At 46.8% G+C, this 23,561-nt stretch overlaps 1 protein-coding gene across 1 annotated transcript in view; it reads right to left on the reverse strand.

The window, feature by feature from the left end:
- Positions 1 to 19,821: 19,821 nt before the first annotated feature.
- The window catches only part of LOC126579941 (protein yellow), a 6,189-nt gene continuing 2,449 nt past the window's right edge, over positions 19,822 to 23,561 (reverse strand). Inside the window, exon 2 of the mRNA XM_050243719.1 lies at positions 19,822 to 21,702. Within this exon, the coding sequence (XP_050099676.1) occupies positions 20,252 to 21,702 (1,451 nt within the window). The 3' untranslated portion in view covers positions 19,822 to 20,251. The remainder of the gene's footprint in view (positions 21,703 to 23,561) is intronic.

The raw sequence follows: 23,561 nt of genomic DNA on the forward strand, positions 1-23,561 counted from the left end.
CGTAAAGATATTTCGCCGGAGGAGCAGTCGGATCTTGTATCCTTTGCAAAAATTAGGCCCCTGCCGAAACGAGAAGAGCCACAGCAAAGACGGAAACGATGGAAGAGCGATCTGAAATTGTTATCAGCACGCCTTTCAAGAAAATATTAAAATTAAAGTCTTAAGAGTAAGCAGAAAAGCAGCCAAACAGATCCAGTAAACTTAAAAAAAAAGTTCAATGAATCACAAACTACTAAGAAAAGAGCAAAAACTGAGAAACACTGAAACTGCACACATGAATTCGTGAATAACTGGTGGGGCAAAGGTTCGATTCGAAAGTTGCTAAGGAATAATGAATGTTAACCATTCATTTGATCATTGATGGAGCTGATACTTTTCCAGTAGAGAGGATGTTAATTAATGCGCCTTTGGTCCACGTTACAGTTAAAAAAAAACACGTTAACCCTGGGTTGGGCACCCGGGTACCCGGGTACCCATTTCAAGTTTCAACGAAAAGATGAATGCCTTCCCGTCAATATTTTTTTACGAAACTCCGGATCCCCAAAGTACAACTCATTTCACACCGATTTCGCTTTTGAATTGTTTTGATATCTCATATTTTAAGGTAATTATGGGCTGATGAAATTAACACCCGCCCAGTGGCACCCGGGTACCCGGGTACCCCATACGTTGGCTATGCACATGGGCTATGTTTATAAACTCAAAACAACACTTTTTATCAACATTTATCAATGTGTTCGTGTTTATTAATTGTTAATTAGAAAAACTACAACATTTTTTTGAAAATTTCATTACGTTTTTCAGCTTTTCAACGAGCAATAGGAGAAAAATAAGCAACATATTTTGATACCTTTTATGTGCAATTTAAATTATGTATTATTTCTCAAACTGATTAAAAATGGTTCGTGTAGTGTAATTTTCTTAACATATGAGTAAATCATACACTAATCTTCAACAAAACGGGTTTAGGCGGCATTTTCGTAGACCACAGAGACCAATATACATGGTGCGTTCAGAAACTAATGAGTCTGAATTTTCCTGACAAAACGGTTTGAGATAAGGTATTGAATTTTATACGCCAACATAGAGGCAGGATTCAGCTATTCAACGCACTTTATTTCATTCGGCTATGACAAACTGAATGAAAATGGGACAATTTTTCGTGAACCATGGTTTTAGTTGATGTAACATCGTAGAACGTCCCCTTTCTATGGACCATTGGTTCAGCCCGGATCATCGCGGACGTCTTTCCTGGCATAGAGCACGCAAACAGAAATGTATGAGGACTTGATGAATTACTGGCACCAACGGAATGTTTTCCTGTAGGTCCAGATGATTCGCGCCAGACCAATGGTCCATAGAAAGGGGACATTCTACGATGTTACATCAACTAAAAACATGGTTCACGAAAAATCGTCCCATTTTCTTTCAGTTGGTCATAGCCGAACAAAATAAAGTGCGATTGATAGCTAAAACCTTCCTCTACCTTATTGTAAAAAATTAAACACGTTATCTCAAACCGTTTTGTCAGAAAAATCTATTCTCATTGCATTCTGATCGCACCATATAGCAACTGATCTGATCTCCTAGCTCAATTGTGCCCAATTAACTGAATTGTTTATGACTCAAAAGTGCCTTATGACAATTCAAAACTGATTTATTCGAAGAAATCAATAATTTCAATAACATATTTGCTGGAAAATTTGATCACTTTACGATCTTATTGCTTGCTTTAAAATGACCGTACGAAGGGGTACCAATGTATTGTCTTCATTGTTTTTATTGTTTTTTATTGGATTTTGTTGTGATTTTGAAACAAAATCACGTTATTAATACTCTTAAATTAGTTCTAGTACACTATTTTTGGTATAAAACTAATAAAAACAGCGGAACAATAACTTTACTATGCAATACACATAAGTGGGGTACCCGGGTACCCGCGTCATACGAAGGGGTAAACGCCGGGTGCCCAACCGAGGGTTAAATTGGATTCACAAGGCAAAGACTACGAATTAACGCTTTTTTTTCAATCGAAACGACGTACAGTGGAGTTGATTTCACGAATAAAAGGTAATGGATCCAGTACAGTATCTCTGCTGAAAGCAATTGAAGACTGTTTGTCTGTAAAAAAAAAGAAAACCGAGTGCGCACTTTACTTTCGTGTTCGCGATCGGGAACGGAATTTAAATGCAAGTTACAGCGGCTGATGTCGCAGCCAGAGTCCTTCGAGTCCTTTTCTTGTGCCCTTGCCCTGAATGTCTAGAGCCGCTCCTGGATTCCCGCTGTCCCTCGACGACTGGTGTCGAGTATCTCGAGTACGCGTCGACCCTCCCCGTGGAAGTGCAGAGCACCGAGTGCCGAGTGCACGCTAACGCAAAGGGGTCCAAGTCAGGCAAGTCTCGGGTGCACCCCCTCGGGTCCCGGATGCGTACGCATCATGTTGCTTTCCGGGGTGAGCGTTGTGCCGGAAATCGTTGTCGAATTAATGGTTATAACTTTATCATCAAATCAAGCATGTTTATCGGGATCCGGATCAATGGAAGTTAATTTTCGGACGGATACGGACCGCACACCCCATCGCTCGCTTGCGCTTTTGTCCGTTTGCCGTCGTGCAGGCCCTGCGCCTCTTTTTCTTCTTCTGCTCCTACCCTTCTGAAGCCCTCCCACTATAATCGGGATGTTGCTTGCGATGTTTGCCGTGCGGTCGCCTCTGACTCGTCGAACTGCGAGTATTAGGAAAGGTGCAAGCGCCCAAGGGGTTGCTCCAAAGGATGCGCACCGGAATACCGGACCGTGCAACCGCGAAGATGACCGCGACGAGATGATGATGATGATGACGACGGCGATGGTGGCGATGATTTATTGCACTTTCGATGCCACGACGATACCACGAGCCCGAGACCCCCCCCCTCCCTCCCCCCCCCCTCCCTCAGCGCACATGCACAACATAAAAAGGCAATAATCATAAAAAAAGCACTCACACACAGATACACAAAAAGGCAGGAACGGGAAGCCAAAAACCGTCACTAGGGGGTGTTTATGTCGGTTGTTCGCGGTTGAGCTGGAGCACTCGAGCTCGTGGATGCTCTGATGGGTGCTGCTGCTGCTGTTGCACATCGCGGCCCGACCAGGATCATAAAAACACATAAACCGAAGCATAATGTCGGGGTTAAAATGCTGGCCGGCGGAAGAAGAAGGACAAAAAAAATGTAATAATAAAGTGCAAGAAGATGGAAACAAACGAAGGAAGGAAAGAAAACGAGGGATAAAGGAGGGATCTAGTGCAGCGCATCGGTGCCCTTTACCGACCTACCCCCCTTACCCCCCTCCTCTCCCACCCCTTTACTAACCAGCCAGCTAGCCAGTAAATGGACAATATAATCAAAATATTATTCAAATTCCACCGAAATGGTACTCGCGATGCTAATCGGAGCGTTTGCCATGTGCGCACTGATGATGATCGTCGATCGTGCCGCTGCGGAGCGGCAATGCGGTCACCGGCCCTCCCCCGTGAACGACCTTCTGAGGCGTTTGTTAAATATTATTTATTATTTTGCCAACAGCAACACCAATGGCGCAAGGGGGTGGGGGGGATCCTTGGGGTATGGAAAAAAAAGGAATGGATGAGCAGCAGAACGGGAAAGACGTGGTGTTGCAATGCCGGGGGGGGGGGGGGGGGGGGGGCGGGAGTGCTAGGAAGGAGCATATTAATAGTCGCATTCGTGTGTAATGTGCCTATAATTCGATAAACGGTCGCTGATAATGGAGGTACAGGGAGAGAGAGAGAGAGAGAGAGAGTGCGCTAACGCAGCTAACGAGCAACCACAAGCAAGGACCTCTTTTAACCTCTCATCAGGACCATCACGCAACGCGCGATGCTTCCTGGTGCGATGATTCTTTATCGTTTCATTGGGGGGGGGTTGGGAGAAAAAAAAGAGAGAGAGAGAGAGAGAGAGAGTGCGCGAGTGAGGGAGCGAACGAACGATTAATCAATCGAGTGCTTAGTTTGAGGCCGGAAAGGCCGGCAACGACTGTCACTTCGACCACGTTCATTCTTTTGCTCCAGTTTTGTCCAAACATAAGGATACACAAAGGCCAGAGAGGAACACACTAAACAGGAGAAATTCCTTGCCAAAGGTGTTGAAATGTTTGTGCGCAAACAAAAGGACGTTACAGGGTTAGCCTCCAAAACAAAAACAATGCTCATTAAGTTTACTTTTATACTTTTATTATTATAGTTTCATTCTAGTTAAATTCTAGTTAAACATGCCCAACTTTCCCCTGCCCGGAATGTGTATTTTGGGTGGAAATGTGATAGCCTACATTTGAAGAAAACGGCCGCTGAAAGTTATTGGCTTAAAGAGGGGCTTCGGTAATTTCCGGCCAAAACAAAGGCATATTTTTGGCGATTTTTTGTGCCGTAACCATTCAACTTTATTTCTTTACAGTGGATGTCATGTTAATTCACAATTTTTCATGAATATTTGGTGCTTCGTTTTGGGGAAGATTTATTGAAAACTTCAGCCATGGCATCACATTTAGGCAGTCGTGTCTTTGAAAAGATACTTTTTCCGGTGCCCATCGTAGCTACATGATGGGTCATCAGAAATCGATACTCGTTTGAAAGATTATAAGTTTATGCAAGTAGTCCCGTTGAGTTTTTGTTGATATTCATATTTTACGATTTTTGGCAGAATTTTAAAGTTGATGAAAAGTGACGCTTTTTGTCATTTTGTCTAAAAACACGATTTTTGGCGATTTGTTAAAAAAAAAGTATTAACAATTTTCTTGAAATCTCGACGGGACTACCTGGCAAAGGGTGTAGAGATTATGTGTTAAAAATTTCGAATCGATCGGCTCAGTAGTTTTTACGGTACGATGGGCGCCGAGCCAGCGATTGCTAGTAATGTAATTTGTCTTTTAGGTTTTAAAATGAAAGGTTTGTTTGATAGCAAACATTGAAACAAAAAAATTTCCAACGCTTGTGAAAACATTTGCCATTTGCTCGGATCGGTGCCTGCGGTGTCTATCACCAATTACTACCACCACCATCGGCATATTGTACTATTTGGGGTTCCATCACGCAGTTCCGTGTTGTCATTCCGGCAGTTCCCAGACTTCGCGAACCGAATGGCGACCAGTGGAGTAAGAGGTGACAGCCGAAAAGAGCGCTCCAGCGAGAGACGGAGAGAGGGAGAGATCGCGGCCCAAAAAGGATGTCAAGGGCAGCCCGAGGGCATATACGATATATAGGGTCTCGAGCTTTGCGATGTTTTGAAAAAAAGAAAAACCAGACTTCCATCTCAAGAACCGCCCCTCTCTCTCTCACTTTTTTTTCTCTCTCTCTCTTTCTCTCTCTCTCTCTCTCTCTCTCTCTCTCTGGCCCTTGCTCTTCCTTTCCTGGATCGTTACTGGTTTGCAAAGCGGTTGGCAGCAGCCAAACAAACATAAACAAGACGCAGCATGAGTGCCGACATCACACCTCATCATCATCATCATCATCATCACCGGGGGCTGGTGGTGGTGGTGATGGTGTGTGGCCATTGATTATTGTGCTGCGGTAATTACATTACCCCCGGCCAGGGGACCACCCCTCTCGCCGCTCTCTCTCTCTCACAGGCACGCGAAGGGTTCCTACGGAAACGGAAAGTTCGGAGAGTCGGGAACACAAAACGGGAGGATGATCGTGATGTGCGTGAGCCAGACCTCGTACCGAGGACCTCACCTGGGGAGGGGGCGTCCCGCTGCGAGGTCGCAATCCGATACCGGACTACCGAGACGAGAGACGGCACTTCCGCCGCTCGCGAAGGGCAAAACCAGCGCACCATCACCCATCGGGGGTCATAATCACCCGCAGGACGAGTCACAGGAGGTGAGGTGAGGGGAGCACACACACATGCCGTGCACCGGAGTGTGCGTTCAGGAGCAACAAATTATACATTTAATCCTGTCGGGCGAAGGGGCAGGGACTGCCCGGGACCGGCGCTACGTTTGTCGCGACCTCCACCCGCTCGCAATCCACCTCCCTCCCCCCCCCCCCCCCCCTCCCCGGCACACCGTGGCCTGGCCGCTGTTTAATTCATTTAGACGCCCTGGTCGGCCGGCTTCGTGTCGGCGCGCGAACACTAACAAAACGGCACTAATTCCCGCCGGGGGCCGTGTTCGAAGCACCGCGGAAGCGATAATTTGTTCGACTATTTGTCATCCGATCGGCCGATCCGGTAACCGGGGCACGGTTCTCCGTTACACCACCACCGGGAACGCCAAGGAACATTCTGGGCGCGTTTTGGGTGCATGCGTTTGGCGATTGTTTCCTTCCGGCTCCGGCTCCGGGTGGGCCAGGGGGTCAAAAGGATTAAATGCACGTTCCACGGGATATTCGATAGTCGCCGCAAGGCTTACGTATGTGAATGTGTTAGAGAGAGAGAGCGAGAGAGGCAGAAAGAGAGAGCAAAAGACAGAGAAAGAGAGAGAGAGAGTGGCGGTAGGAAGAAAAAGAAGAGAGAAGGAAGGTGGCAGATCTATTAAGAGTGCAAACAATCAAACGTCCAATGTTCAAGCGATAAATGTTTGTCGCGATATTTGTTTTTTTATTCGGATATTTAAGAAGTGAAGAGGAATTTTAAAGGTGCGTGCGAAAACATGCACACCTTTTTCAGTTAGCTATGCATAATAATTATTAGGTACCGGAATTAATCCTTGCGTTTCAATTAAACGATGGTCCCATAATCCCTGCGGAAGCCACACCGCCCCATAGGTTAGGTCGTTTTAAAGTATAACTAAATACCTTTAAAATGCATTAAGTAGCTACTTATAATATTAACTGTAACATATTTTTTTCTCGAGTTAAAAGTCGAGTTGAAGTTTGGTACCTGAAAAGTCCATTTTGCGGGTAGGATTAAAAACCAGTTTTTCATTTGAAGAAAACAGTAGCGGAAAATGATTGTTTGTTGGTTTAAGCTTATGGTGAATATGTTACAAAACAACAAAAGAAAAATGCAAAGCTGGCTTCAAAGGTTTAACGTTACAGACAATGATCTATCGGATACACCAAAAAACAATGAGAAGATCCAGCTTTCACGTGTGTCCTAGACTAAAACCCCCCCGGAAACTAGTGGAACTATCTATGGAGAACGTTATCATCAATAAGTGATTCATTGAAAGCGAGCACTGACTTAAAGAAATTGTCACAATGGGATAACAGACGTGATTAACGTATTTTTTAGCATGTAGTTGCCTAAAATGATTCATAAAATGAAGATTTCTATCGCTACAAAATCCGGCTACTTCCTTGAAGATAGGAAAAAGCTGTAGCTAACGACGGACAATACTTTCAACCAGGTAGTAATACTACCATGATCAAAAATAAACCGGAATTTTGAATTTATTCCGCGCGGGCTTATCAATTTTGAATTCTGTTTTTTTTTATTATGTTGACGGCTCTATTAGTGATGTACATGCCAAGTTTCAGCTTGCCAGCTCTTCATTTACGTTTACAGCAGATATTTGTTTGCATTAAGATTTTACGTCATGGCGATTTTCAAAATTGATTCAAAACATGAACAACGTTAAAAATTAAATTGAGTGTTCCGACACATTACAAATGATACAAAAGTGTTATGGTGACAATACTCTATCGAAAACAAAGGTGTACCAGTGATATGAACGCTTTAAAAGTGGTCGTGAGGCTGTTAAGGACGATTGTAGTCCTGGAAGGGCATTGACATCCAAAACTGACGAAAACGTCGATAAAATCCGAAAATTGTTGATCGAAAAGCCCAAATTGACGATAAGGGAGATAGCTGAGACCACCAACATATCATTTGAATCAATCCGCAAAAACAAATCTGCCTTGGTGGGGTCACAACTCGTGGATTCTCCATGACGATAATGCGCCATCTCATAATGCGTTGATTTTTCGAGAGTTTCTCGTCAAAAACAACACCAATACCATTCAACAACCGGTCAATTAAGGTGGTCTCGTATCATGTGGCTTCTGGCTATTCAATTGACTCAAAAAACCACTACCAGGAACTTGTTTTGAGAGTGTGGAGACGATAAAGCATAAATCGCCGGAGCCACTAATGGTTATACCAAAAACCGAGTTCCAGATAAGTTTTGAGGAGTGGATCAAACGCTGGCACTAGTGCATTGCATCCGACGGGGACTACTTTGAAGGGGACAATTTGAATTTTGAAGAAAAAACAAGTACTTTTCTTTTTATGACCAAATTCCGGTTTATTTTTGATCATGGTAGTAATGTTAAGCAGTATTAATTACGCCACAAGCATTGAATAAAAAAAACGCAATAATACCTTAGTAACTTTAACCCTAGTCCACAGTCCTATTTTAAAACCTAAATCCGCAGTCCCGGGTCTAGCCAGACCCGTATGCTTATACATGTGTTTGCATACGAATTGCGTACGAGTTTTCGGCACGTAAAAGCATACGGGTCTGGCCAGCATACGGGACTGGGCATTAAAGGTTTTTATTTAAATCGTTTTATCGTCCTTTTGCCAACGGTTAAAAATAATCACTAAATGATCGATCGATCGATTGAAATTAAAATGGAACTAGGGTACCCGGGTGCTCAGGTCTCTATGTTGATTAGAAATGAGATAAAAACAACGACGGCAAAAGGAAACGGGTCTGGCCAGCACCGGGACTGTGCGTGAGGGTTAAATTTCTCGCACATCCCATCAGTGGCAGGTTGAAATATTTCATGGTAGAATTTTCCACACACACACACACCACTTTCATGCAAGAAAATGCCCCGTACAAGTTGCATGATTGCGATGCAGATATTTGTTGTTTTCCACATTTTTTTTGCTATCGGTAAGGATATAAAGGGATCTACTAGGTATTTTATAAATTCGTCCCCCCACCCTGGTCCCTTCCAGATACCCTTAAAATCTTTCTTATTCGAAAGACCTACCAAGTAAAAGTCGTACATATTGAAGGGAGGCGCTGTTGCGAAGTCTCGGGAAAAACCTAGAAAAGCTCAAAAATGGCTTAAAAAGCAGCAAAAAGTTTCGAGCACTATCTGTTCGAAAGTCACGAAATTCTGAGTACGGTGGGTGGGGAGGGAGGGGTGGAGAATTTATTTAAACTGCTTGGAATGGTGGAGAGAAATATTCAACACTTCACATTCGATCAACACATCTATTGAGCTGGGCGGGCAATGGTGTCAAACGGTGTGCAGCAGCAGCAGAATGCCAATTCGCGTAGAGTACCGACACTGCTGGTGCTGCTGCTGCTATGCCAGCCACGCAATCCATCATTCTGTCGCCTGAGCAACGCTAATCGACGCTTTTACAACTGCTTCCGCAACACACTTTTGTGACTTCGATTGGCACCATGTGGAGCAAAAGGGTGGCACGCTAGTTGCATTTACGGTTGCGTGCCGCGCCAAGCAGGGCGATCGATCATATGGCACGATTGCACGGGGGAGCCAAGGGTTGCACACCGCGTCTAGGCCAGCGCCTTTGCGGTCGCTCGATGATAATCCTTCCACATCACCACACACATCCCTAGTTGCTCGGTACAGTAGGTTTTTTTTTCAAAAGGTTATGATTAATGGGCATCATCTTTGAAAACGAAACGGTTTTTCTAGCACACTATCACACGATGGACGGTGAGAGCGCACACTATGGTGATGGTGACGGATTTGCCGGGAACCGGGTTCGTCGCTTACGAGTCTTTTGATTCCGCCCGAGAGCGGGCCCATTTTTGAAGATATGTTTTTAGAAAATTATCCACCTGTGTTTTGGTTTTGCAAATGCCACATTGAATTTCTACTTTTTTTAGTAATGCGGTCGTATTTTTGGGGCAAACAATTTAAACACTTACGCCCATGGCATCCAATTTAGATCGCGGCGTGCCGGGCGTATCTGCAGAAATAGTGGTACATTTTTCGGTACTCGTCGGTAGAAAAGAGGGAGACATAAATTGAAAACAAGACTGCTGAGTTTTTTTCACAAGTTGTAAACCAGTTGCTGTTTACTTTTGATTATTCACAAATCAAGTAGAGAGTCGCGATTACTTCGCCTAACTCTAACGGTCTTGAGGTGACAGATATGAAAATATAGGTCCTGGTGCAAGTGCAGCTCGCTTAACAGTTTCAAACTCACTAAACTCGCACAAAGAGCCCCCGGTTTCTTTCTCTTAGCACTGCAGATTGTTGAAGCGGGCCCCGTGACGGATTTCCGATAGCGGAACGGCCACTCCAGGAAAATGCGAGCGACCCCAAAAAAAGCAAAAGTGAACAACCAGACAGCCAGACAGCGGTACACATTAGCCGTTAGTAATATGGCGCTCACTCATCACCGACAACCGAAGGGGGGACGCGGTTTCGAGCTGCGAGCTGTGGGGTGGCCGCCGGTTTGGCAATCGGGTACAAAACCACACTACAACACCCCCGGGGTGGTGTCACCCAGCAAGCAGCAGCGGTGGCAGCACCACGCAAGAAGAGCGCGCGCACCGTTTAGCAACGCGAACCCGGCATTAGCAGCACGCTTAGGGAGGGAGGTTTCGGGAGGGTTGTACTGCCCAAAATTGCTTGGACCACTGGATTGGCACACACTTGCGATGTGTGTGTGCGTCTTAGTGCGACATTTCGGTGTCCGCTTTCGTCGGGCACCGATCTAGATCAACGTTAATCTCTCTTTCTCGTACCGGTTGCAAGAAGTAGTGACACCACCAGTAGAAGTGGGCTGCCTAGGGCCGTTCAAGGGCCACAGATTGGCCAGCTGCCAGCTGCCGTGGTGGTGGCGGTGCAGTTGCGTAGGTAATGTGCGCGTGGGCGGTGTCCAGCCAGCACTTTACTCTTAAGAACCAAGCGAAGCAGCTAACGAGGTCAGACATTCCGGTGCAAACGGACCCCCCCGGGGGGGGGGGGGGGAGGAGCTGTTGGTGGTCGATGGTCGGTGGCCCTTTTTTCGGTTCATCTCGGGCTGCTTGCGGTGCTGTCACACGATCAGTGCAACGCTCTACAACTCCGCAGCTTCGCTCTGCCGAGAGTGATGCAAGCGGAATGGTTGCGTCGGTGACGTCACTGACCAGGGGGGTGGTGTTGCGCACACTTTCCGGAAAATACGCACGGAGAGGATTCCCTATTCAATCAGACGACGTCACAGTGACAAGCACCTGTTCACTTTTTTGTTTGAAATTATTTTACGTTGATTTCGATGGCAACAGCATCCCTTTTTCAAATTTAAAAATCTGCCAAAAATCGAAAAATTTGAATATCAACAAAAACTTGACGGGGCTACCTAGATAATCATTTAATCTTTCTAAAGAATATCGAGTTTATATATTTCAGATGACCCGTCATGTCGCTACGATGGGCACCGTAAAAAGTACCTTTTCGATGACTTGCCTACCACTATTTGATGTCACGGATTAATTTTTCAATGAATGTTGCTCAAAATAATACCAAATATTCTTGAAAAGTTGTAGTTTAATATGCCATTCACTTGAAAAAATTAAGTAGAATGGTTGCGTCACAAAAAATCGTCGAAAACGAGCCATTTTGGGCCCGAAAATACCAAAGCCCCTCCTTAAAATAATCAAAATTTAAGTGTTGCAGAAATTTCAGAAAACAGCTGGAGAGCGCCCATCAGCGGTTACACCGGTCCGAACCATTAATTGCGATAGGAAATTGCTACGATTGGCCGTACTTAGGCTCAATTTCAAGTATGCCCCCTTTGGTCAAGTAAACAAGATCGTTTTGAGAGCTTATGGACTGATTAATTGGGAAATTTTTGTGAGCCTTTTAAGGACTGCGACGCGGATTTCGTTTAATTCTGGCCTTCACTTGCCGAATCATTTCTGGCGAAATTGCGGTTTGTTTTTAAAATCAAATTGAAAAACGTAATTACTTTCTGTTTTTCCACCACCTTTCTACACTGGTTTGCTATGCACATTGTTGCCGATTGTTGTTCGCTCGAATTGAAGGTCGTTGAAGGTAGGTCGGGGTTCTTTTTTTCGTCCCGTGACTAACGACGGTTAACAAATGGCATTTGCACAATCAATCGATCAATTTTAAGGCTGAGCAACATCAGGTTTTTCCGCTTTTAAAATGCAATCCCCTGAAACAACAGCAAAAAAAAGGGAATGCCAAAATCCCGACGATTGTCAACGAAAGATCCCTTACCCAGGAACGTGCTCTAACTGTGCTCTTAGATCATCCACACACCACAGCAACAACCCGGCACGGTTTCTCCTTGACTTCTCCTAATGCCTTTTAAACATTGTACCAAAGTTGCACCGATTGGCATCGCACAAAACAAAGCAAAAAAAAAAGCTAACAAAAAAACCCCGCCAAAAATGTGCCCGTTGCTCCCGTCCTACATGAGTGTGAGGATAATTGATTGCCTCGTGTCAGCTGTTGCGAATGTTGCGCACGATGGGGCGGCAGACCGTTCCCACTTACTCTATTGCCATTTGTTTGCCCAAAGAAACGCCGTCAAACACTGCTCCTGAAGCACACTGGCATTTCGGAAATGTATGCAGATGACGTGATGCTTTTTCGTTTTTTTTTTGTTTTCGTTGTGCGCGACGACGCTGACATTGAGATTCGGTTTTCAAGGAGAAGTCGAAGATTTGCGGCACGGGCTGTTGGTGCAAATGGTCATTCACACACAGCGGGGCACGCACGCGCGCACAAAACCGGGCGAACTGTAAGACACCCCCGGGTGCCGGTTACCATAGGTCAGCAACAGGCGAGAAATGAGCAGCGAGCCGAGGGGGCCGTGAGCTTGAGCCGCGCGGCCTCAGCTTCAGCCTCAGGTGTTATTTGCCTGATTCGAGCCGCCTGTTCAGTCCGTTTTGGATAGGAAACCCCCTTCTGACAACATAATTGATATTTTATGGCATGGTGTGGAGCCCGCATCAAGATATTCATAAGCGAGCGTGAATTTAGCGATTCGATTCGCCTTGGATTTCACTGCATCGTACGTGGGTGGATCGAATAGAGACGATAGTTTTCCGCTCTACTGTCACAGAGAAGGCTAGAGAACGTTTCCCATCTTTTTTTCTTGTTTGGTTTAGTTTGCTGAAAGCCCAAGAAGGCGTTCCGTGTGAGAAGTTCATAATTTCATTCGTCATTCGCGCTCCTTTGTTTTAGAAATCAAGTAACTCACTTCAGCATTTCCATGAGACCTATTTTATGGTCGGTTTATCGCCAAAAATAATGAAGTTATGCACCTAAGAAGCGTGAAGAAACGTGCTTTTCCTACCTTGCTCGACTGTTTTAGTAATATCTTTGTTTCTAGGATGCATTTTTGAAAATTGTAAAGAAAAACATAGTAAAGAAGAATAAAAAACAAAACGATTGATATGTGATACAATTTTTTGGTCTGAGGGTTACCATGAAAAATCAGCCAAAATCTAAAGAGAAAAAAGTCAAGCGACTTCTTTCGAAGGGTCACGCATTTTCAAAAACGGGCATCCAAAAAGTTGATCGCGTGCCATGTTTGTGAGTGCCGGATATGGCCGTACCAGGATCTTTAAGATTTTGACACTATTGCCCAACAATAAAAGCATCATAAGACGGCTCCAAAGGATACTGATCCGACCTTGACCTTGAGGAAAAAGGTGGCTTCATCGTTGCGTGAGATTGGCCGTGAGATCGGTGCATCTGGTCAAACAGTTAACAAGTACCTGGCGACCATAGGCATACATGTCAGAAAGCGGAAGTCTCGGCCACTGATCCCGGAGCAGCAGGCAAGGACTTGGGGCGATCGTTAGACGAAAAAGGGCGGCTGAGTGATCAATGTGATACCGAAGTTTGTGAACCCTCTCAACGTCTCCCAGCTGCTGCCCATCGAACATTTCTGGGCGAGCTTTAAACGTAAGATCGTAAGATATTGTTTTCGACTGGTATGTGAAAATTAGCGGCTAATTTTCGGAATGGTGCCTATTTTTTTTGGTGATAAACTGCTTTTTCCACATCTAATTTACAGAACGCAATTATCGGCCATAGTTTATTTTTAATCACCACTCAAATTTTGTCTCCTTTTTTAAGGCATTCGTTATCCTGTGACTTTCACGTGTTTGGCCCTTTTTAAGAAAGAATTGCGAAAAAGCAACAACAAAAAGAAGTTGCAACAGTTCAGATGCCGTTGTCATATGTATTATAATAAAAGCCACCTTATGTCACGTAATTTCTTGGAAAAAATTTCAAATGCCTAGACTGAAACCTCACCGGCGCAATTGGCTGCAAACACGAGCTACATCTTTCTAGGTAGGAATGACATATCCTTATTAAATAGAATCCGTTTGGAAAAAAAACTGTTTCGCAATCAGGTGATTATGTAGAGAAAAACAATTTTACAAACATTTTTTTGATTGAAACAATTTTTTTTCACCCACTTGTTGCTCAAAGCTGGTTGAAGGTGCTTTGGTTCCAACCCCCCAAGCATAATTTTTTATCATCTACACGGTCACAGTCGCCCAGGTGTCGATATCTAGCTCGACAGTTCAAATAATTATTGGCTAATTAAATACTCGTCTCACTCTCCCCCTCCAAACGCACTTCCTTCGCAAATGCCGTGCCGTAGTTTGAAATCGCGGTGCAACTCGCCACGAGTTCGAAATCGATGCCGAGTGGTCCGAAATCGAGAAATCCGAGCTGCGGGGCCGCGACCAGCGACATAATTGATGATCGCTGGGCTCGGTAGAGAGCAGTAGACCCCCGCCCCCCCCCCGCAGTCCCCCTTCATTTGCACACCATTGATGTTGTTCCGTGTTTATGTGCCCCAAACGGCGTTCGCTCCCGACGATTGGTGTCATGGAGAGCGCCAGTGAGCGAGCGAGCGAGCGGGAGCGAGATGGTAATCGCGGTAAAACGCATTCCGCTGGTTCCGGTCCGGGCTGGGGTCGCGCGGTTGCTGTGACTGGCTTCTGCAAGTGCGCACCATGCTCACATGAGCATGCTCGCATCGTCGCCGCCGCGTTTAACGGCAGCAAACCGGCAATCAAAGCTGCGTACTGTGGCCGGTGCCGGTTGGCGGTGCGAATTACGAATGACGTCGCATTTGCGTCGCTGCCACATAAAACCCATAACTCAAGCGCCATGTCACAGTCCCTCCACCCGGGGGTACCATCGACAAACGGCAGGGCGAACCGGGGGCGTGAAGGCCAAAGCCGGTACGCTCGCGATTGCTGCACGGTTGCAGCAGCAACAGCAGCAGCAGCAACGCAAACGAAACGAGCTCGCGTACCGTTGAGCGCGGATTGGGGAGCAATAAACATCTCCCCGGGACGGACGGGGTTATTAGCTTGGTTCCCCCCATTGCCCCCCTTTTGCAAGTTAATCCTTTCTTCGCACACCCGTCCGTGCACCCCTTTTTTTTTCCACGCTAACCGCTTATTTGTTTTGATTTGTTTCTGTGTTGTTGCGTCCGCGTGTGTTTGCCGCTGGTGTTATTTTTTTTTCTGTTCCACTCTTCTCCACCTTCTTACGTTTATCGTTTTACCGCACCTAGATGCGCCGCTCCATGCTATTCGACTTTATTTTTAAATCGTTTCGCTTAATTAATTTATTACTCAGCAGAGGAATGAGTTTTCTTATCTTTCGCCGCTATCCGCTTCCTGCCCCGATAGCGAGCGAGTGAAGATCGCAGTAAAGATTAGATAAGCAACAGGTTCAGGCTTCCTAGCGAGCGATCGGAGGCAACCCTGACTAGCTGGCTGGCTAACTGGCTTGCAAACTGGCTGGAAATATACCATAAATCAAGCCCGGCCGCTATTGTTGTGTGTGCTGAGGCGACGTGATGGACGAAATACAGGTTCACACAACAGTTGATCAGCCGATAGCCGAGGCGAATGCATAACTAGCGGTCATTAACCCTGTTGACATGAGACGTGATAGTGGCCTCTTCCCTCACTCTCTCATCTCTCTCTCTCATCTTTCTCTCTCTATCTGCTTCCGGCTTCACAATGGAACCCAATCATCGATGATACCCATGCATAACGTAGATGACATTTATTCGGTATTATTTCCACCATTCAGTATTACTCAAGAGTCTGCAGGAGTAGTTAACATATCAACGGACCAACGGTCCTTTATGTCACATCATCCCCCCCCCCCCCCGAAACGAACTTTATTGGTCTACTGGGCAAGCGGGAAACAGTGTACAGAGCGTCAGTGTTCTGAACTAGCAATAGGCACAAACTACGGTTTGTCAAACCGGGTTCGTCGCTTACGAGTTTTTTGATTCGGTCCGAGTACGGCTCATATTTTGAAGATTTGATTTAGATAGAAAATTAGCCACCTGTGTGAAAATTGTCCACCATCGCTGCTTCCTTCTGGTTCATCGAAAATATATCAATCCATAGATTATTGGTTCCAAAAAAAGTTTATCCCGGTTGAACACCGTGGAGTTGTGTGTTGACAATTTAAAATTTTACAATTTCTCGTGGCATTTCGCAGTTTCAAAAATGATACCGATTTACGATTTTACATTATCAAACGAGTTTTACATAATTGTTTTTACAACAAAAAGAAATACGAGAGAACACTTTTGTTTGCCTTGAGTTTCGCTTCTCGGTAACGCTCGGACCTGATCGATGATGTCACCGATTCGTCCTTCGAAACAACTTTCGCTTCGCATTTCATGCACCAACTATAACGCCGATGATGCCTTACCGATGTTCTCGCTTTTCTGGACCGACGATTCCGAGATCCGATCCGATCCGAGCTTTGCTTGCTAGCCAGCGTCCAAGTGGTGGCGTAGTTTGTGTCGCAGTCAAACGACCAAGAAAAGGTGGCCCGAAGAAACAAGTTGACGTGAGCGCGTTAATGAGGTCCAGGCACTTTCAGGAGTTGAGGTGGCTTGTAGGGCACTAACGCATTAACTCGCCACCAATAGTTCTCTCTTTCCTTCTCTCTCTCTCTCTCTTTCTGTTTGTCTGTCAAAGTATAATTGCCACTGCTCGTCCATTAAGACCGCAAGGTAAAGCTCCTCCGGCTGATAAACCAAAGACTACTTAGGCGCCAAATGAACCAAATCCATCCTACAGCTCCTAGTGGCCCCTAATGGAGCCTCCCGGTGGCCCGCATGTAATTCGCACCTCTGATTACCTCGCGAAACAACCTGCTGGGGTGTATGTGTGAGCGCGCTTTGAAATGCCCTTAGCCAATGTACACCGTGTCCAATTTATTCTCATACAACTTCAATCGTTTATATTTTCTTAACGGTTGGTCACCATTCTTTTTTTTTTATCAGAGCCTGGTTTTGTAAGGGATTTTATAGTAATTAATAAAAAAATATGTCTCATTTTTTTTTATTGGAATTGCTGCTTTAAACTGAATCAAACTAGACGGTTTATGTTCGTTTGATTTAAATAATTGTATGACCAATCGAATCAAGTCCAGTGAGCTAAGATCTGGTGAACTGGGAGGCCATTCATTCACCAGTTTTGAACTAAAATCGCTCCTCCGAGGGCTCTTCATCTTGCTGGAACAAACAATTGTCGTCCCGATTAATTCCAAGCTAAGTTTCACCACTTTCTCTAAGCCATCTGTTTCATAAGACGTTGAGTTAATGTTTTGTGCCTTTTCCAATCACAAAAAGGGATAACTTGCCCCAAAAAATCCCTACACTAGGCGTGTTTCGAAAACCTGGGGATTTTTCATCGATTATTTGTTACATCCTTGACCACAATCAATCGTTTTGGACATTACAACATTGCTCTAGGAAAAGTGGCTTTTCATCTGCGAACACAAGTCTCGTCCAGCGTGCCGCGATAGAAGAAAAGATGTGTTCTATGGTTTCCTGGCATTTCAAATCTCATTATCAACAGAAAACAGACCAATCCATCTGTCGAAACATTAAGTAAACACTACAATTTAAGAAGAAAATATTGAAACTTGAAATGAGGAAATGAGAGATGTCGATGGTTAACACAAGCAGTAGCGCGAACGTCTCGAAGTGACCGGTAGCTGTGCCGCCAGGTGTCGAAGAAGGATTAAGGAATGATGTCTGGTCACCCAGGGTGAGGGGGGGTGGGGAGGTCTTCCTGATGCGCACTCGACGATCTCACGGGCCTGGCATCGATCATAATGTTGCGCAATCCTAATAGCACCTGTTGCGTTCCCTCTCATTAGGAGAGAGAGAGAGAGATAGAGAGAGAGAAGGTGCTAATAGGTAAGATTAATCGAGGAACCAATAAATGCAACCGGGATCCATGTATCGGTGTCGGGGGGGCCCACTGGTACGGTGACACAAATCACTATCATTCATCTGATTGACAAATTGTGCTATAGCTGTGTCCTTAGCTGGAGACCATTTAGCGTAAATGTGTACCGGATGGTGCTACTGCTGCTGCTGCTGCTGGATGGATTTCCGTATCACCCCCCCCACCGGGTGTTGTCACGTGTGCAATGTGCCAAGGCATGCCATGCTAGCCAAACCGCAACACATATCGTAGCACGACACGCTGCCAGAGGGCATGGAGCGATCTGATGTCGATGTCGCACCAGCACCAGCAGCAGACACCACCACCGACTGCTTCATTAAAACTCATTAATTAGCGATGAGAGAAACATGAGAAAGCTCGGAGCCTGCAGTAGAGCGTAAAGGCGACCCGGGGCGAACCTGCAGGTTGCCATCGTCGCCATCGTAGCCAGCCAGCCTGGCCTGGCCGGTGCTCGACGTACGATTTGTGGACACAACGATGCCGCACTGCCATTAATAACAACAACCACCCCGCGGCGCGCTGGTCCAGTGGTATGGCAAAAGTGGCAACCGTGACAGCCGACAGAGAAGCCGAAGAAGTGTCCCCCACAGTGTGTCTGTGTTCTCCCCCCCGTTGGAGTGTCACCAGTCCACCTCTCGTGTGCGCGCGAGATGTCTTACTCGCGAGACGGCGCAAGAACAAAACGGGTACATGCGCACGTTTTTTGGGGGGCTTGGTGCTAGGTGCCCTGGGACCACGGGCACTCATTTTGTTCCGCCTTGTTCCACCTTGTGTCTTCCTTGTTCCCTTGTTCTGCTTCGGTAATTTTTGCCCAAAAAAGGGTTATTTTTGTCGATTTTTTGTGACGTAACCATTCAATTTTATTTTTTTCAAGTAAATGACATATTAAGCTACAACTTTTGAAGAATACTTGGTATTGTTTTGAGCAACATTCATTGATAAGTTATTCCGTGGCATCCAATTTTGTTAGGCGTGTCGTCGAAAAGGTACTTTTTACGGTGATCATCGTAGCTGCGTGACGGGTCATCAGAAAAATGCAAATCGGTACTCGTTTCAAAGATTATAAGTTTATCCAGGTAGCCTTGGAGAGTTTTTGTTGATATTCCTATTTTTTTTATTTTTGCCAGATTTTTAAAATTGAATAAAAGGGATGTCATTTTGCCTAAAAATACGATTTTTAAAGATTTGTTTAAAAAAAATATCGACAATTTTAACGATATTTCGAAGAGGCTACCTAGCAAACAGTGTACAGATTATGTGCTGAAGATTGCAAATCAATCGGTGCAGTGGTTTTCACGGTACGATGGGCACCGACTTTGAAAACGTTGATTTTTTGGGGGAAACGCTGTTCAAAGTAGCGGATTTTCAAAAAAATCTCTATCTTGGTCAGTTTTGCTTCGATTGATCCCAAAAACTTTTCCACAATACTCTTGAAAGGATCAGCATTCAGGGACAAATGTTAAAAACGGTGTGTTACGTAAATAATAAATACCGAAACCACCCCTTAACAGGAATATCCACCCCAGAAAGGTCCAGGATGTCGTTCGGGATTGTCACTGGAATCATTCGGACATAGACGTACAGACAGACTCACAGAGGGGGGTGGTGGGGGGTACATTTCGTTTGTGGGATATCGGTTTTTAATCCGTTTCGTTGTTCGTGTTTCGTGGTAATACTAGTTACAATAATTAAGATACTTCACTCTCCCACTCCCTCTCTCTCTCTCTCTCCCACTCCCTCTCTCTCTCTCTCTCCCACTGTCTCTCTCTCTCTCTCCCACTCTCTCTGTCAACAGCTACTACTCGCTACATCCCTTCTCCCTTCCCCATTCCCCCCCAGAAGGGGCCCCAAAAGGACCAAAAATGGGCGTGCGGCGTGCGTGATTCGCGATTGTAGCTCCGGCTGCTACACACCGGCTGCGTCGTGTGTAGGTGTGAAATCAATAGAACGAAATCTTCAACAGGTGTGATAGTGGTGGTGGTGGTTGGTGGTGGTGGTTGGTGGTGCAACGCCCGTCCGTCTCTCGCCAAGCCTGCTCCTGCTCCGCCTAGTAGAAGAACTGCTTCCAGGCGTCGTGCTTCTTGTGGGCACCGGACCAGTAACGGTGCGGACCACCACCGTACCCACCATCACCACCGTGTTGGTGATCGGCATGCTCGGCATGGTGGTGATGGTGATCATGAGGGCCACCGTAGCCGCCCTGTCCACCGTGCGCGTGAAACTCGACCCCGTGGTACTTGTTGTAGGCGTACGCCTTGGCCGTGGTCGGATAGGACTGGGTGGAGTACATGTGCGACGTTGGCGTCTCGTACGCCACCGACGGTGTATACTTGTGGACGGTGGTCGGTGCGGCGGTCGGTGTGTACGGCAGCGAAGGCGTAAAGGTACCGTACGCGGTGGACGAAGTCGTCGGCAGGAGCGTCGGTTCACCGGCGTACGTCGACAGACCCTCGACACCGAACTTGGGCTGAATCGGACCGGCCGCGAATGCGGCGTTGGCGTTACCGTTGGCCACCTGCACATCACACACGGTACCGGCGACGAGGGTGCTGAGCGGTGCGGAGAAAATCCGGAAGTTCACATCGCTGTAATCGAGCTCGGCAATCAGAAACACTGGCATCCGGTCCGAGATCACCCACACCTGCTCCTCGTCGTCAATCTTCACGTCGGCCGGAAACACCAGCTCAACATCGTCCCGATCGACCACACCGTGGTACTCCGGGCTGTACGGTAGCGACGAGTGCCAGCAACCGACCGCATTCTGGTCGATCAAATTGAACAGCTGCAACCCGGTCTCGCTCATCACGCGCGACGTCGTGTGGCTGTTCGGGCCACGCTCCTTCAGATACTGGAACTCGTGGAAGCTCTCCTCCACCTTCTCCTCATCGCGCAGCACCCGCGTCGACACGGTAAACTCCCGGTGGCTGGCCAGTGGCGAGAAGTACAGCGTCCGGTACCCGTCCGGCTGGATCGGCGTCAGCGACATACCAAAAATGCCCTCCTCGCCCCACTGGAAGTTCAGCCCGGCCACGTTAAAGTCACCGCGCAGCGGATCGGGGAAGAAAAAGCTGTGCGCGAACCGCCACGAGCGGTTCTGCTCGAACGAGTACACGATCAGCCCGTACCCGAGCTCGTCCGACATGTAGGCGAACGTATCGTCACAGCTCCGGCCCATATCGATGGCGATGTTCGCGATGAACGTGTTCGGGTTGGTGTCTTCCGGGCGCAGCTCGTACCGCCGGATCCGCCGGTTCGTCTTCAGGTCCCACACGTTCAGTGCGTACGGGCACAGTTGCTGGGTGGTGTTACCGATACCGACGGTACCGGTATCGAGGGCCCACAGCCGGCCGCACTTGTCCGCCTTCAGCCGGTACACCGTCGACAGCCCGTTGGCGCAGTCACCGGCCACGTTCGAGGACCAGTCGGGGTAGGGGATGAGGGCCGGCGAACCCGATGGTGTTTGGTTCATGTCGATGTAGTTGAGCGTCGATGGGATGCCTAAATTGCCAGAGAGGGAGAGAGAGCCAGAAAGAGAGAGAGAGAGAGAGAGAAAAAATGGAAGGTGAGTATCTTCAGGTCATTTTCAGCTTTTTTTTTTTTCAACCCCATCGCCAACACGCCACCGGCCTTGAACTTGCACCGCCCGTCCAAAGACCGGTTTTCCGACGCGCCCGTGAAGCCCGACGAGGAGCGCGCGCGCGGGCACGGCTGGCGCAATGTGTCGCGCAATGATCGAGCACAGAATCATGCGCCCCCCCCCCCCCCCCCCCGCGAACAACGCACAACGCAGACGCAAAAGTAAACAGGACTTTTTGAATAAGTAAATTTTCTGGTGGCACCATCTTAATGAGAGTATTTTTGTTTAAAAGCTGCATCTTTAAGGAACTTTCAGTCCAAATTTCATGGCATTTGGTCCACTGGAAGTTAAATTATGGCGCCTAGAGTGAACGAACTTCTGAACGACCAAAATGTCAGCATAACGTTTTCCGTTTCATCCGCTAATGGAGTTTACTGTATACTTAAAAGCCACAGGAAACCCGAGCAGGTGATTACGGGGGAAGGATTTTTCGATTAAATCCAGTTTTTGGTAAAAAAAAAAAAATACTAATGAGCGTGAATCGATGAGACGCCACATTATGGGCGCAGTCTCCCTTCTTCACGATATTCTTGCAGCAATCATTTTTTTTTCATTTTTTGATCTTTTTGACCCGGTCATTTTTTTTTAATTTTGAGAAAATCCCGCACCCTTTCGATGCTTCCTGGCGTAATCACGGACTTGGCTTGGCCAACATGAAGGTTGTCCTTGGGGTACTGCACGACCCGGGTTTTGAAACGCGTACTACTACTCATAAACTCTGCCACTGGACAGACAACCATCACCATAAACTTGTTGTATCAATTCGCTAAACTTTTTTTGTTGCCGAGTTTAAAAGCTAAACTTTAGGTTGGTTTTTTGTTGAATTTTCATTTTTGTACCGACCACCCAGAACATACTGTCACTTTATGCTCCATAACTTTGCTGTCAGTGAACCAAATGTCATGAAATTCGGACTGAAAGTCCCTCAAAGATGCGCCTTTCAAACAAAAATACTCACATTAAGATAGCGCTACCCAGAAATTTTCATTCAAAGTCCTGTTTACTTTGCGACAGGCCATGTATTCCTCTTCGGACCCCCCCCGGGGACCGTTGCGTAATGCGCAACGGTCTGAAGAACCATCGACGTAATGGTAGTGTGGCGGGACACCCCCCCCCCCCCTCCAGGTTGGACATTCCGTGCATTCGCAGACGGAGCGCGAGCCGCGACTTCCGCGCCCTAGAACACTCGCTACTGGTGGTTTCGTTGCCGCTGACAGAGAGTAATTGAAAGAGAGGGAGAGAGAGAGCGACTGGTACGAGCTGCTGATGAAAGGGTGGGGGTTGCTCAACACCCCCCCCCCCCTCGTTGTATCAACCCCCGAAACCGTGTCTCGAGGGTGGTCGAGCAGAAAGAAGCGGGGAGGGGGGTGCGGAAAGCGCACGTTCGTGCAACTCGTGTCCTAGTTGATCATCCGTCCGTCCGCTGAATCGCTCAGTTGCGTGTAAGGGGGATGAGGGTGGAAGGGGGTGGTGATGCCGCAATCAAGCCGTACCGAGGCCAGATCGTTTTACCACGGCCGGAGAAACAGAGAGAGAGAGAGAGAGAGAGAGAGAGCGAGTTGCAGAACATTCACCGCCCGCACGAACGCTATCCTGGCATCCTGCGATCCCTATCAGTGGCCACGGGAAGGACTTGGCTGGCCACCCGCAAAACTGCTCATTATTGCATCATGGTCACGTCACGTCGCCGAAGGGCCACACTCACCCTCCTGTGATTGTG

This window comes from Anopheles aquasalis, chromosome Y (assembly GCF_943734665.1).
Source record: "Anopheles aquasalis chromosome Y, idAnoAquaMG_Q_19, whole genome shotgun sequence".
Classification (NCBI taxonomy): domain Eukaryota; kingdom Metazoa; phylum Arthropoda; class Insecta; order Diptera; family Culicidae; genus Anopheles; species Anopheles aquasalis.